The sequence below is a fragment of the Manis javanica genome, chromosome 8 (genome assembly GCF_040802235.1).
Source record: "Manis javanica isolate MJ-LG chromosome 8, MJ_LKY, whole genome shotgun sequence".
Lineage (NCBI taxonomy): Eukaryota > Metazoa > Chordata > Mammalia > Pholidota > Manidae > Manis > Manis javanica.
This window is the reverse complement of record NC_133163.1, coordinates 53,707,372-53,721,253: the sequence shown is the minus strand read 5'-3', so window position 1 is coordinate 53,721,253 and position 13,882 is coordinate 53,707,372. Positions and strand designations below refer to the sequence as shown.

The following is a 13,882-nucleotide window of genomic DNA, read 5'->3' as shown; positions in this document are numbered from 1 at the left end:
AATTTGTTGTCTGTTCATTCAGTTTTTTTAATGTTCTGCAGCTATGTTGAATATGAAGTGATTTAGAACAATTGATGTCATCACTGGTAAAGAATTCTGAACACTTCAATCATGCTCTCATTTAGTTTCTTTAACTGTGGTTAGGTAGAACTTCAAAATTTCCATCCTGGCATTTTTGTACCTTAAGAACCAAAGGGGTATGTGAAAAAGAACTGGAAAATAAAAAATACATGTAAATTTTTAAGAACTTGATTTTAACTAAAAGACTTATCATAAGAAAATCTCTAAGGGATAAAGGTGTACATTATGTTTGGACTGCAGATTATGGATAATAAATGTGCCTCAGTAGGAATAGTTAGTATGATACTGGCTGATTGGTGACCTTCAATTGGCATTTTTGGTCTAATATTCAAAGATGGCAGAGTGTGATGGGCTATATGATGCTGAACCTGAAATGTGCTTTTCTTTTTCAAGTTGTCATTTCAACTGGGAGTTTCTGTAGTTCAGTGTTTAGCAGGTTCACCTCACAAGTTGTCATTTCCCTCTTTGTCATTTGCATTCTGTCCTTCCTAGCTGCTAGCTGTGTATTGTAGGAAGGTAAGATACAGAAAAGGTTTGGAGTGAAGTAGTAAGAAAGATGGAAAAAACTTAGTATTTCTATCATGAAATGAAAAATACTGTTAACGTATCATACTGTATGTGTTGTATCATTATATTTTTGATAAATTTAATTTTTTCTTTTAATCTGAATTTCATAATTGAGTCTTAATTATTCTGTCATATTTATTACCAAGTAGACTTCACACAAATTTGCTAAAATATTATTCTGTTCTTGTAGTTTTCAGCATATGATTTCATCCCATCTCCAAAATTAAAGCCCTCTCAAGGAATGACAGTCAATGATGATTTATGTTTTAGCAGAAAAAGAGTATCAAGAAACTTATTTCAGAATTATCGGGATTTTAACCCAGAATCTCTTCCAGTATGTGCTGCTGGTAAGTAAAAGGTGCAGGCATTGGACATGTTGAATTAAGTTAAAGATTTCTCTAAACCTCATATAGTTCATTCAAGAGCTCATAGGATTTATAATCTAGTAGACAATTCAGATTCAATAAATTTTCATAAGGATCTGATAAAAAGGACTCTGATGTAATTATCTCAGAAGACACTGGGTTTCTCACTGAAACCCTTTAAGTAGTAATGTAAGGCAATATCTGCTTAATCAACAACCCATATTTGTTGAGTATCTCCTAGATGTCGGGTATTTTTCTAACTACTGGGGATATAGCAGTCAACAAAACAGGACTTTCTGCTTAATCTTGCATTCTGGTTGGGGCAAAGCAAATATTAAATAAATGCAAACATAGTATGTTAGATGTTGATAAATGTCATGGAGAAAAAGGAGAGAAGAGAACTATGGGGGAGAGGCTGTTTTGAATAATGTGATGAAAGAATGCTGCATTTGGAAGGGAATATTTGAAGCAAACTGCATAGATATCAAGAGAGAAGAGTAAGTAATTACAGGAAGAGGGAAACATTAGGCAGAGTATAGGACATATTTGAGAAAGCTTAAAGAAGCTGTAAACCTAGAATGAAATTGAATAAAGGGAATAGAAGTAGAAAATGAAGTCAAGAAATAAGAGGAGTCCTTATTTATAAGGCCTAGTGGCTATTAAATGAACTTTGGCTTTTATTCTGAGAGAGAAACGTCTTGAGGAAAGAAATAATAGCAGTTGCTTTATGCTTTCCAGGCTTGTTTTGGATGTTACATTTAAAATAGACTGAGGACAAGGACAAAAACAAGGAGTCTGTTGTTCTAATCCAGGCTAGAGTTCATGGAGGCTTTGACCAGGGTAGCAGTAAATGTAGGAAAAATAACTGAATTCTGATTATATGTCACAGGCAGAGTTGATGTGATTTGCTGATGAATTGGGGATGGAGTGTGAGACACGTAAGTCAAGAGTACTCTAAGGTTTTTTGACAAGAGCAACTGGAAAAATGCTTAATTGCCTAAGTAAGTAGTACAGAAAGTAAATATTATGGTAGTTCAGAGGACACAGTCATTGTCATGGACCATATCAGTTAGATAAGGTGTTAAAGAAGGAGATACTACTTGAATTACACTTTTGGGGGATGTATATGATACATTTAGTTAAGAGAGAGATATCAGGAGACCAAAGGCTTATCTTAGGAATGGACTTGAGATATTTTGGGGACTGTAAAGACAAGGTTCATTTTAGATTGTCAAAGATAATTGGGATATGGAGAAACAATTGTGCTAGGCTCAAAAATTTTAGCTTGTATTTGTAAGCTATGGAGAGCTAATGGAGATTTTTTCATTAAGGAAAAAGCTAGGATGATACACTTGTTTATAAATGGAATAGAAAGGAATAATCAGGAATATGTGATGACTGGATATAAAAGATGAAGAAGGGGAGTAGAGAAATATTTCAAGACTTAGTACCCAGGTAGAAAAATGGTAATGTGTTGACAAAACAAAACCAGTTGGGAAAGGAAAATAATTTATAAGATGAACATTGAATTCATTATAGATGTTGACATTTATTTAATATCCAAATGATACTAGTTATTGAAATTTGTTCACTCTGAATTCAGATGCAGTGTTTAGAAAAAAAACATATTTATCTTTGGGCAATTTATAAATCTTTATACAGTAAAATTCCATAATATTTCATACAAAAATGAAATGTTTTAATGATTGTGTAGTTTAATGTTTATTTAATAGAGAAAAAGAAATGCAAGAATATACCCAGTTGTGCTCTTACTATAACTTTGGATCTGTAAAAGGTTCATAGTTTCTGTACCACTGAGAAGCTCTTACATAGTTGTACAGTTTTTAAGTAACTGGAGAATAAGACAGCATATAACCTAATGCTAGATTGGATAAGTACACAGGGATTCAAGAAAGGAGAAAATCATTGATATAAAATTGTTTACAAAACTTCTAAGAAGAGGTTGGATTTGAGCTGGACTTTAAAGAAGAGAAAAAAGAGTTTGTGATTGGCAGTGAGTGAGGGAAGCTGTACTATTACTGTTGCAGGTAGGGAGAAAGTACAACCAAAGCAAGGGGTGAGATTAATTTAGAAGATGTCCAGCATGTAGAGGATAAAGGGGCTTGAAATCATAGAGAATTTTCAAAAAAAATAGAATCTCAGAACTACAAGGGATTCGCTTATTGTGTAAACAAATAAACTGAACACCAGAGAGGTCATTGTCACCTCTTTTTCTTCAGACTTAATCCTCTGCCCAGAAATAACCTTAACCAGCCGTAAGAGAGGGAAAAGGATCTGGGAAATATGCCTGGATGAGTTTGGAAACCATGCGAATGCTGTCTTACATATTAAAAAAGAAAGTAGAAAAGTTCTGCAGTAGAACTTTTTGGGTAGAGTATATACTACAAATATTGGGAGGAAGGAAAGTCAGGTCTGGAGAAACATTCCATGGTAAAAGGGGAGAATGTATAGGAAGAAATTGCCTTTATTCATATTTTTCAATACACTTTTCTCTGTACTTACACTTAGTCTATCTTCTGTCCTTTAACACCTACCACTAATTGGATCTGTCAGATCTGCCTGTAGCAAGTGTTATCCCTTTCTTACCTGTCTGGCTCATTGTACATATACTCCTGTATTTATTCCTACACAAAAGACACCAACATTTGTGAAATTAGGTGTATTCATGAAATAAAGTTAAGTTTTATGTTTTTCTTCTCCTTCTTTCCAAAGGCACTGCTGGGACTTATCAGAAAAATCTTTCTGGGAAATGTACACAAGTTGGATTTTCACAGATACGTGGTAAAACTGGCAGTGTGGACTCTGACATGCAGTACCTGGGAACTACTAACAGTCATCATGATGAAGGTTTAAATTCCAGTTTATTTGAATATGCATGATACATATAAATATTATGTGGGATTTCCAAATCTAGCTTCATATGTTATTTTGTGTAATTAGACTCATCACAAAAAAGAAAAGGGTGTTGTTGTAATTTTAATTCTTAAAATTAAAACTTATGGAAAATCTTCAAAAAAATTAAAGGAAAATTTAAGGGAACCCCTAAAAGGTTTTTACAAATAGACTTTTATCTTAGTTGAGGAGTAAAATGAAAAGATAATAAAAGACAAGAAAAACGTAATAAAGGAAAACACAGCAAATAGAAAGCACAAAATAAGAAGGTAGAATTAAAACCAAATGTATCAATAGTCACTGTAAATATAAATGGACAGAACTTACTACTTATGTAACAGAGGTGATCTCATTTTATTTTATGTATTAAAATTGAAATGCTATTTTTAAGAACCATGCCTAAAACACATTAAAATAAAATGGGAAAAAGTAAAGCATGGAAACAGATATATAGGCAGATACTCAAATCAGTTATATAAATCCTGATATTAGGGAAAATATGCACACTAAAGCTAAAAACATTTTTAGGGCTAAAGAGGGTTATTTTAATGAAAAAAGAATAGTTTACTAAGAAGGCAAACTTTTCTTAAATATGTATATATATGCATATGAGTGTATATTTGTAATTTGATATAATTACAGGGAGAAAAGTAATAAATCTAGAAATGCTAGTAGGAAAAAGAAGTTTGGATTAGATGATACAGAATATTTGAATAACATAATAAACCTCTGAAAGTTGTCTCAATTAGAAATAGAAAACCTGAATAGACCTATAATCTCTAAAATAATTTTACTTTGAAATTTTACCCATGAAAACAAACAAAATACCCCAGGCCCAGATGTTTTTTTCTTGTGTTCTGTCACACCTTCAAGGAAGAGGTATATCATTTCTTACACAAACTTAAAGAATGAAAAGAGGTTTTCCTAGTTCATTTTATGAAGTGAATATAACATTAATACAATGACAAGATAAGGTCAGTGAATAAAGGAAAAGAAATGATGGTCATGTCTCACTTTCATGAAATTCAAAATACTAAATAAAGTATTAGCAAACTAAATCTAGTAATATGTTTGTTAAATTTGTGTGTTACATATTTCGTCTAAGGAGTTTTCAAAAAAAACCTGTGGTTTAACCTTGTCACAGAATAGGAGGAGGAAAACCATATCATTGTGTCAGTAGATGCAGCTAAAATTCTGTATCCATGCATGGTTATAAACTACTAATAAACTAAGAATAACTTTCTTAACTTGATTAATGATAGCTATTTATATCTATAGCAAATATATAGCGGTAAAATATTATAATTCACTTTAAGGTCAAGAACAACACCAAAGTGCTCCGTTACCACCACTACTGAGCATTTAATTGCTAATCCCTCTAATATTTATTGAGAACCTGGCACTGTTCTAGAATCTAAAGATCTAAATCTAGTAGAGGAGAAGATAGACAATAAATGAAATATAAGAATGGAAATCAGTGTGAAGAAAAATATGGCAGGGTAAGGGGACAGAATGTAATAGTTAAGGACTCTCTGAAGTGGTAACTTTTAAGCACAAACTTAAATGAAGTGAAGGAGTGAGCCATCTAGAGAAACAGCATTCTAGGAAGAGAGAACGACAAAATACAAATGCTCTGAAGTAGGATCATATTTGGTTTATTGGAGGAATAACATGGAGATCTGTGGAATGAGCAAGGGAGGGCGAATAATTATAGGAGATAACATGTAGCCTTGTAGGGCATTTTTAAGATTTGGGATTTTATTCTGAGTGTTATGGGAAGGCATGCTAGTTTTTTAGAGAAATAGCGTGACCTGATTACCTTTTGAAAGGATCAGAGCTGCTATGTAGAGAATAGACTTGGCAGGAGTGGGGGTAGGATATAAACCAAACCAGTTAGGAGGTTATGGCAATAGTAATGTTGAGAGATGATAGGTATTTTATTAGAGAGGAAGCAATGAAAGTGACGAAAAGTGGTTGGGTTCTGATATACAGGGTGGCCAAAAAGCCTCGAAACAGATCATTCTGTCATGAATACTGATGTAATATGAATAAACCATTTATTTTGTATTCACCTAAGTTTTCAGACATAGTGATCACCCTGTATTGCTAATCTAGAGCCAATAAAATTGCTAATGAATTAGATACGGAGCTTGAGAGAAGAGAGGAGTCAAGGCTAAGTCCAATGTTCTTGGCATAAGCAACTTGAAGAGAGCTGCCATTTACCAAGAAGAGGAAAATTAGAGGAGCAGATTTGAGTGGGAAATCAAGAGTTTTGGTTTGGACATGTTAAGTTTGGGATGTCTCTCTAAAGATATTCAGTGGTATTTTGATGTTGAGTCTGGAGTTTAAGGGAAAATCAGTGCTAAAAATTTTGGAGTCATGCTTATCTAAAGAAGGCCTAGCTCAAATTTAAAAGTATAACATTTGAGAGGAAGAAACAAAAATTATCATTCCCTAATAAAACATCGTACAATGTAGTGCTTAAGAACACAGGCTTGGGAGCCATTGTGCCTGGTTCCATATCCCAGCTTTACAATTTCCTAGTGTGTGTTTTTTAGCAATTTATTCATTCCTCTTTACTTTTTTTTTTCAGTGTATGAAATAAGAATGAATAGTATCTATCTCCATCGTGAGGGTTAAGCTAGTTAATGCATAGAAATTATTGTTGGAACACCAATTAGAATACCACAACCACATAGTTAGTACTCAATAAACATCAGCTCTCATCCCTATAATCATTATAGTCCCCATCATTATCATATTACGATTATTAGATTATCTACATAGAACTTCTAAAAGAATATATGGAAAACTGTTAAAATATTAAATAAGTTAGGAAAGTTGCCAAAAATAAAACCAGAATGTAAAGGGCAATAAAGTTCCTAGTTTTCAGAAACTTTCAGAAAATGTAGTTTTTAAAGAAGAAACCAACAGTAGCTGCAGACTGTAAGTACCTGGAAATCAACACAAATTTCCACATCCTTTATGAAGACTAAAATGGCTTTTTAAGAGACATAAAAAAAGACGTAAATAAATGAAAGGAGATCTCATATTTTTAAACAGGGAGACTCAGTATCAGGAAGATAGCAATTATTTGTAGATTAATCTGTACATTCAGTGACATTCCAGTCAAAATCCCAACAGGATAGTTTGTGGAATCTGATAGGCTGATCCTGAAATAATGTATCAAGAGTGAGGGCAAGAACGGCCAAGATAATTCTAAAGAAGATCGAGGTAGAGAGAGGCTCATCCTATCAGCATGGTGATAAATAAAACATTCAGCCATTACTGCAGGGATAGACAAAATAAGTGAATGGATTCAATAAAAAGCACCTAACAATAGACCAAAACATGTACATGGGAGCTTTATACATGAAAGGGAAAGAATGGACAGTTTAAAAAATGGCACTGAGAAAATTGTACCATCTATAAGAAAAAAGTTAAATTTTAACCTCACACCATACAACCATACAAAAATATAAATGCCAGGTGGGATAAAAACCTGCATGTGAAAAAGCAAAAAATTTGTAAACTCTTAGAAGATATGTATATATAAATAACAAATTCTCTCTTGTTTTATTACAGTGTATGCTAGCCTAAATTTTGGCAGTAAGACACAGCAAACATTTGGTGGTCAAACAGAACGTACTTCACCATACTCTGGTATAAATCCAAGTCCAGGAGGCCTCATTCTTCCATCCTGTCCTCTCTCATCACCTCGAACTAGTCCAAAGCACAAATCTCTTACTGTATCTCCAAAGAAGTCTCAAGATAATTCCATTAATTTCTCAAATTCCTGGCCTCTTAAAAGCTTTGAAGAACTATCTAAGCCAAGTCCACAGAAAAAGCTTGTTAGCCAAAAATTGTCTGACCATGCAGGTAGAAATGATGGTGAAAATTAATACTTTGTTCAAATGTATTTGTATGCTTGAATTATTAATTTGGTGTTAGGGTCATTTGATCTTTAAAAGCCAGTAAATTGCATTTTATTTCTCTGAATTAGTAAATATCTAGGAAAATATTTAACAGTATGTTAAAAAGATCAAACTAGGTAAATAATAGTGTTTTCTAATGGACATGAATATGAATAGCCAGAGGGCCTATTAACAAATTTTAACTTTACAAATATAAAATGTCATTCATATATTTACTATAACTAATGTCTGTGTTCATTTATTCAGTGTTTATTGAATGTTTAGTATATGTTAAAATAATTTTGAAGGGTTTTTCTATTATTTTTTAAAAGTATTCTTAGCAATAGCCCATTCCAAAATCATGAAATTAGCATATAAGAAGTCTAATAAAGGCAACACCTATATCCCACATACTTTCTTATCCCCAAACTCTGAGGTAAGATGTTCCATCTTTAAACTACCTGCAAAACCACAGTTTATAGCCATAAGGCCAGTATTGTATAGTATATCAGTTTTATCACTTTCTCTTAGCACTGAATCTTCATTCCTTTCCATTAGTTTCTTTCTATATTTGTCTTTCTTACCAGATCAAATATTGTATTGAAAGCTGCGAGTTTTTTTCTCCTTAGTGCCTAGTATTACTGCTTTACATATAGTAGTCATTCAAATGTTGCTTATAATTTAATTAAGTCAGAAAAGTAGCCCATCTAGCTTATTATGGCCTATACCATACAAATATTAGTCATCATGATATGTATGGAGATAGAAATAAAACTTTGTATATAATATGTTTATTTAATATGAAAGTATTTCCAGTGGCTCATTATTGTTATATTTGTTAGGGGACACTGATACTTCTATCTTTTCCCATTTTAAATAGTAGTCTTTATTTCTAATAAAAGATAATGTGTCTTTTTAATTTAAAAATACTATATTCCAAGTACTTGTGATTATAACTTCCACTTCTCAGAAATAAAACAAAAGTAAAATATGTATTTTTCATTCAGGAGAAAATTCTCAAGAAAAATCGTCTCCAGTTCAACTAACACCTGCCTTGGTGAGATCACCATCTTCCAGACGAGGCCTAAATGGGACCAGGCCTGTTCCTCCCATACCAAGAGGAATCAGCCTTTTGCCTGATAAAGCTGATTTAAGCACAGTGGGACCCAAAAAGAAAGAGCCTGATGATATTTGTAAGAGTGAAAAAGATAGTCTTATAATTGATCTTTCAGAATTAAACATTAGGGATGAAGATTTGGATCAAGAAGAGGTTAGAACCAAATACCATTTTTAATAATTCAAAAATGCCATTTTTATAATATGATAGTTGTTATTTAAGGAAAAATCAAGAACTTTTTATCCATAGAAAACATGGAAACTACAGTAAAGAGTCAGGAAGGAAATTCATCACACCAAATCCCACTACCCAGAATAATTTACCATTAACTCTCTAAAGTGTTACTTCCAATATTTCACCTCTGCTTATGTTTTTCCTTTTTAAATTAAAAGTATGAGTAATACAGCAATATACCCATGCATTAACCCCTCCCAAATGAACAATTTGTCATGTTTGTTTCCTGTATAAATAAATGGAATATAACATAGTTCCCTCCTCAGGTTCCTTTCCCTCCGTCAGAGGCATTTATGTTTTATGTGTATTTTGTACTTTTCCTATTAATATGTTATTTTGGTATGTCTGTAATGTATTTATATAATTTTGGCTTATTTCTAGTCTTCTGCTGTTGGAAACAACGCTGTGGTGAAATTTTTGAGCATGTCCCTTAAGTATATGTGAAAATTTATTTATCATTATGAAATTGAGATGATATTATATACTCATCTTTGAATCCTAGATCACTCCATTTATACTATAAAAAAGTATTGTGAATATCGCAACTCTGTACATACTAATTATGTCAGAGAAGGAATGTGGTTGCTGGATTACTTTGGATTCAGAGCACATTTTCCATAAATACTTCCTTTTTATCATTTCAGTCTGCCTGATATCAGGTTTAAAATGTTTTACATTAAATATGTAAACTGAAACACTTTATGATATTTTGTGGTCTTATTTTAACCACATTTTTAAGATGTAAGCATCATGTACTGATAATTTACTCAATAACATGAATATTAATGCATACTCATTTTAAACATTAAGCATATATATAATTAACTTATAAAGTATCAAAATTAGAACTTAATGGATTAGTCATTCCAACTTCTTACTGCTTATAAAATTGTCCCTGTTTTTTCTTTTTCCAATTTTATTTCTGGTTGCAGAAGAGAATTAATTTAAAGGGATTAAATTTAGAGAAGAGGCATTTTCCTACATAACTCATAAATTTCATCTGATCCTATATATTTTTGCATTATTTCTATAACTTAAAGCCCTTTTTTCTTTTAGTGGATTATTGAAAGGCCAATTTCTTTTATATAATTATTGGTAAATATAAGAGGATACTACTGTTTTAAGATATTCAACCTTCCAAGAATTACTAGGAAATGGCCATACTATTGAATCAATCATTATAATGGACATAATCAAAATGTAAACAAAACACAATTAATGTATATTTAAATGTTCCTTAGTTCAAGATTCTATTCCCAGCCTTAATATATTCATTTGTAATAATGATTTCTACTCTGCATTTCTAGAACTACTTGGCTTCAGAAGTCACATACAGTGATCTGTTGTTCTTGAACCCTAACACTGGCAAGCTTGATGGGAACTCGAAATTTTAGAAATTTAAAATCTAAGGATAACTTTTATTAATATAAGTATCTTATAAAGTTAATCCTTTTATTTTTTCTTAGATGCAGAACTCTCTTAGGTCCCTTCGTAATAGTGCAGCTAAGAAAAGAGCCAAACTGAGTGGCAGTACTTCTGATCTTGAAAGCCCTGATTCTGCAATTAAGCTTGACTTGACTATGGACTCCCCATCTCGATCTTCTTCTCCAAACATCAGCTCTTACAGTGAAAGTGGAGTTTACAGCCAAGAATCATTGACTTCTTCTCTCTCTACAACTCCCCAGGGGAAGAGAATAATGTATTTTATTTTCTTACATGTCAAATGAATGCCAACTGTGATTTGTAGTCTGAAGTCCTAATATCATATTGAAAAAACTTTAGTTTCTAGTTTTTGAAATAGTAAAACATATTTAAAAGACAGCTGAAAGGTTTATAGATAATTACGTTGCTTGGCTTTGGTTTAGGATGGGAATGGAGAAAGAACACAACACCAGATGTAACCTAGGGCACCTAAATTAATATAAATCCTATTCCCAAACCCCAGTTATTCTTCTGCCTATCTAAGATTTATCCTAATACTCCTTGTTCTTTAGTTCTTCTCTGGATAATTGATTCTTTTGCAGTTGACCTGTAGCCGATATTACTGTTTTCATTTAAAACTCAACACCAATATCCTCTAATTTATGGGTAAACTCCACCCAGCCATTACCTGACTACTTGAATTTTGTCATTCGGTTATCTAGTAGAAGCCTAGGACTCCACACCATATAGTGTTCACAAACTCCAAGGATTCTCCTTACAATAGTGCTGGAATTGGAGTTCCAGCTACCCCACACTGACAGAGAAATGTTTTCACTGTAAAAATTCAACAAACTTTTCCACATGACCTCAACAACCTCTTAAGTCTTCCCATCTTGATTTCTGAGAATTTCTATGACCCTATTCTAGGATTTTAGGGAATTTCTTCCTTATTTTAGACAGAACCTAAGAGTAGAATTGCTAGGTCATAGTAGCATAGATGTACATTTCACTTTTTAAATAATTGCTAAATAGTTTTCTACTTTTTAAATATTACTAAATAGCGTGTATACTTTTATACTCCTACAAGCAATGTGTGAGTTCCAGTTGTTTCACATCCTTGTTAAAATTTGTCAGTTTTTTAAATTGTATTTCCCTTTGATTTTATCCTAAACTATGTTTATATACAACTACTAAAAATTAAATATTTAAGATTAAATTTAGTTTAAATTATTTTCACTAAAATGAACTGGAACCTCTAGTAATGCGTAGAGATTGCATAATCAAAGAAGAGATGGTGTTCTAGAAGCTTTAATGGAAAAGGGTGTTTTATTTCAGTGGTTCATAAAATTAAACTGGATTTTTGTGTCCTGTGAGAGGTTTGTCTCATCCTATTATTTCCTCCATATTTTTATATTTATATAGCAACTTATTTTTCAGTTTGAAATGTTCTCTTACTGGAAATTCTTCTGTTGTAATTTCCTAGAATAATCAATATATTTACAAAATGAATTTGAAATGGATGTGTGGACTGGTGAAGTAACTGTTTACATTAACAGACAATTAAAATACATGTATTTACCTTTTAGGCCTGAAGTCCTTCCCTTAGCTTCCATGAATGTGAAGTTTTATGTTATATAATCCTACAGTTGCAAGTTCCTATAATTTGGAACCTAGTTGGGTAGAAAGTTGATTTTATATTTTAACACTTAGAATTCAGTATTCCCTGTATTATCTCATGGAGTTTTTCTCTTCAGATACTAAACTCTGTGAGAATGGAGTTCAGTATACCCTCATATATGAGCTTTAATGAGTTTAGTATTTCTACCTTTAAGTTTAATAGCTTTAGAGCAATTATTCTCAACCAGCTTTCATCCTGCCTTAAGAATCAGAATCAGAGAAAGCCACTATTTTGTGCAGGGCTTTCATTTACCCTTAAGTGGACTGGGGATGAAAAATTGTTGAGAACTTCTCTTCCAGAGACTGAAGGATTTTCTTTCACCCAAATCAAATGCACTCAGTTTAAGTGTAAATTGACTATCATCTATCTCTTGTAGTGAAATTACTCTTTTAAAATATTTAACATTGATTTATCACTAGACCAATTAACAAATAAGTTCCTGCTGCTAAGAATTGTACTCCTTTGTAAAATCTCTTCTTTATAATATCCATCACTGACTTATTGATGTTACATCACTCAGCAAGTTAAAACAGTTCCTAAATGTTCAGATTTAACATTCTTCAGTTTGCTTTCTTTGTGAAACAAAGCCTGTAGGCCTTTATAATGTCAGGGAAGTACAGCAAAGAATTGTCGAAGAAGATAGCAACATTTGTTAAACTCACTTGTTGCTTACCTTTTATTTATAAAATAGTTAAATCTCTATTTTTATGTTACTATTTATGAGGGCAGGACGTATATTAGATAATTATGAATCATTTGATTTAGTTTCAGAATGGACTGTTTTTGGATCTTTTTTTTTAAACCCACAAAAGATTATACAGTACAAGCTGGAGAGTCTTCATTTCCTTTGGCAATCCTCTCATGAATAATTAAGAACTGACTGTATGTTAAAAAGTTTGGAAGTTCAAAGGTGAATTAGGAATACCAATAAAAAGTTCTCAGCCATAGTTTTTCATACTTGCTGCTGCCTTATTATCTAAGTTTAGTGAGTTGATAAAAAGTATAGAGAATGTTTGATGTAAGAGTTTTGAAAAGCTCTAGACCTCAAATGTTTATTGAAATTGCTTTGTTTCCTTATAGGACAGAAATATTTCCAACATTTGGATCAAAACATTGTCCAACAAGACTTTGTTCTGCAAAGAATAAAAACTCTCAGATAGCTGAACAAAGCCTCATTACAGGTATTCTATAACTGTTATATTTATAGAAAGTATAATTTTTAAATGATGTCAAAAGTAATGCATTTCAGATTGAGAATTTTGTAGTTACCAATTAAGACAAATTAATCATCTTTTTAAGTCCTTAAAAGGCCATTTTGACAAGAATATATTCTCTATTATTCTTGGAAGAAAAAATATTTACCTGAATAATTGATCCCTTTTATATGCCATGTTCCCACACCCAACATTTTGATTTAGTTGATAAATGGAATGTGACCTGCCCATCAGTTTTTGAAAGCTCTTCAGGTGATTCTAGTGCAACATAGTTTAATAACCACTGGGCATCACAAAAGACAATTTCTTTTAAAAACAGTATTTAACTAGTAGTTAAGTTCATGTGTATCTTGTGTAAAAAATTTTGTGAACTAACC

At 32.1% G+C, this 13,882-nt stretch overlaps 1 protein-coding gene across 3 annotated transcripts in view; it reads left to right on the top strand.

The window, feature by feature from the left end:
• Nucleotides 1-13,882, top strand: part of TOGARAM1 (TOG array regulator of axonemal microtubules 1) — a 77,465-nt gene that overhangs the window by 12,530 nt on the left and 51,053 nt on the right. The window contains exons 2-7 of one of the 3 annotated variants that reach the window (XM_017670256.3): nt 839-995; nt 3,747-3,881; nt 7,512-7,589; nt 8,848-9,110; nt 10,658-10,890; nt 13,372-13,472. In XM_017670256.3, coding sequence (XP_017525745.3) covers nt 839-995; nt 3,747-3,881; nt 7,512-7,589; nt 8,848-9,110; nt 10,658-10,890; nt 13,372-13,472 — 967 coding nt within the window. Of the gene's footprint in view, nt 1-838; nt 996-3,746; nt 3,882-7,511; nt 7,806-8,847; nt 9,111-10,657; nt 10,891-13,371; nt 13,473-13,882 lie in introns of all 3 variants that reach the window. The other 2 variants (XM_017670255.3, XM_017670257.3) reach the window with 2 other exon arrangements.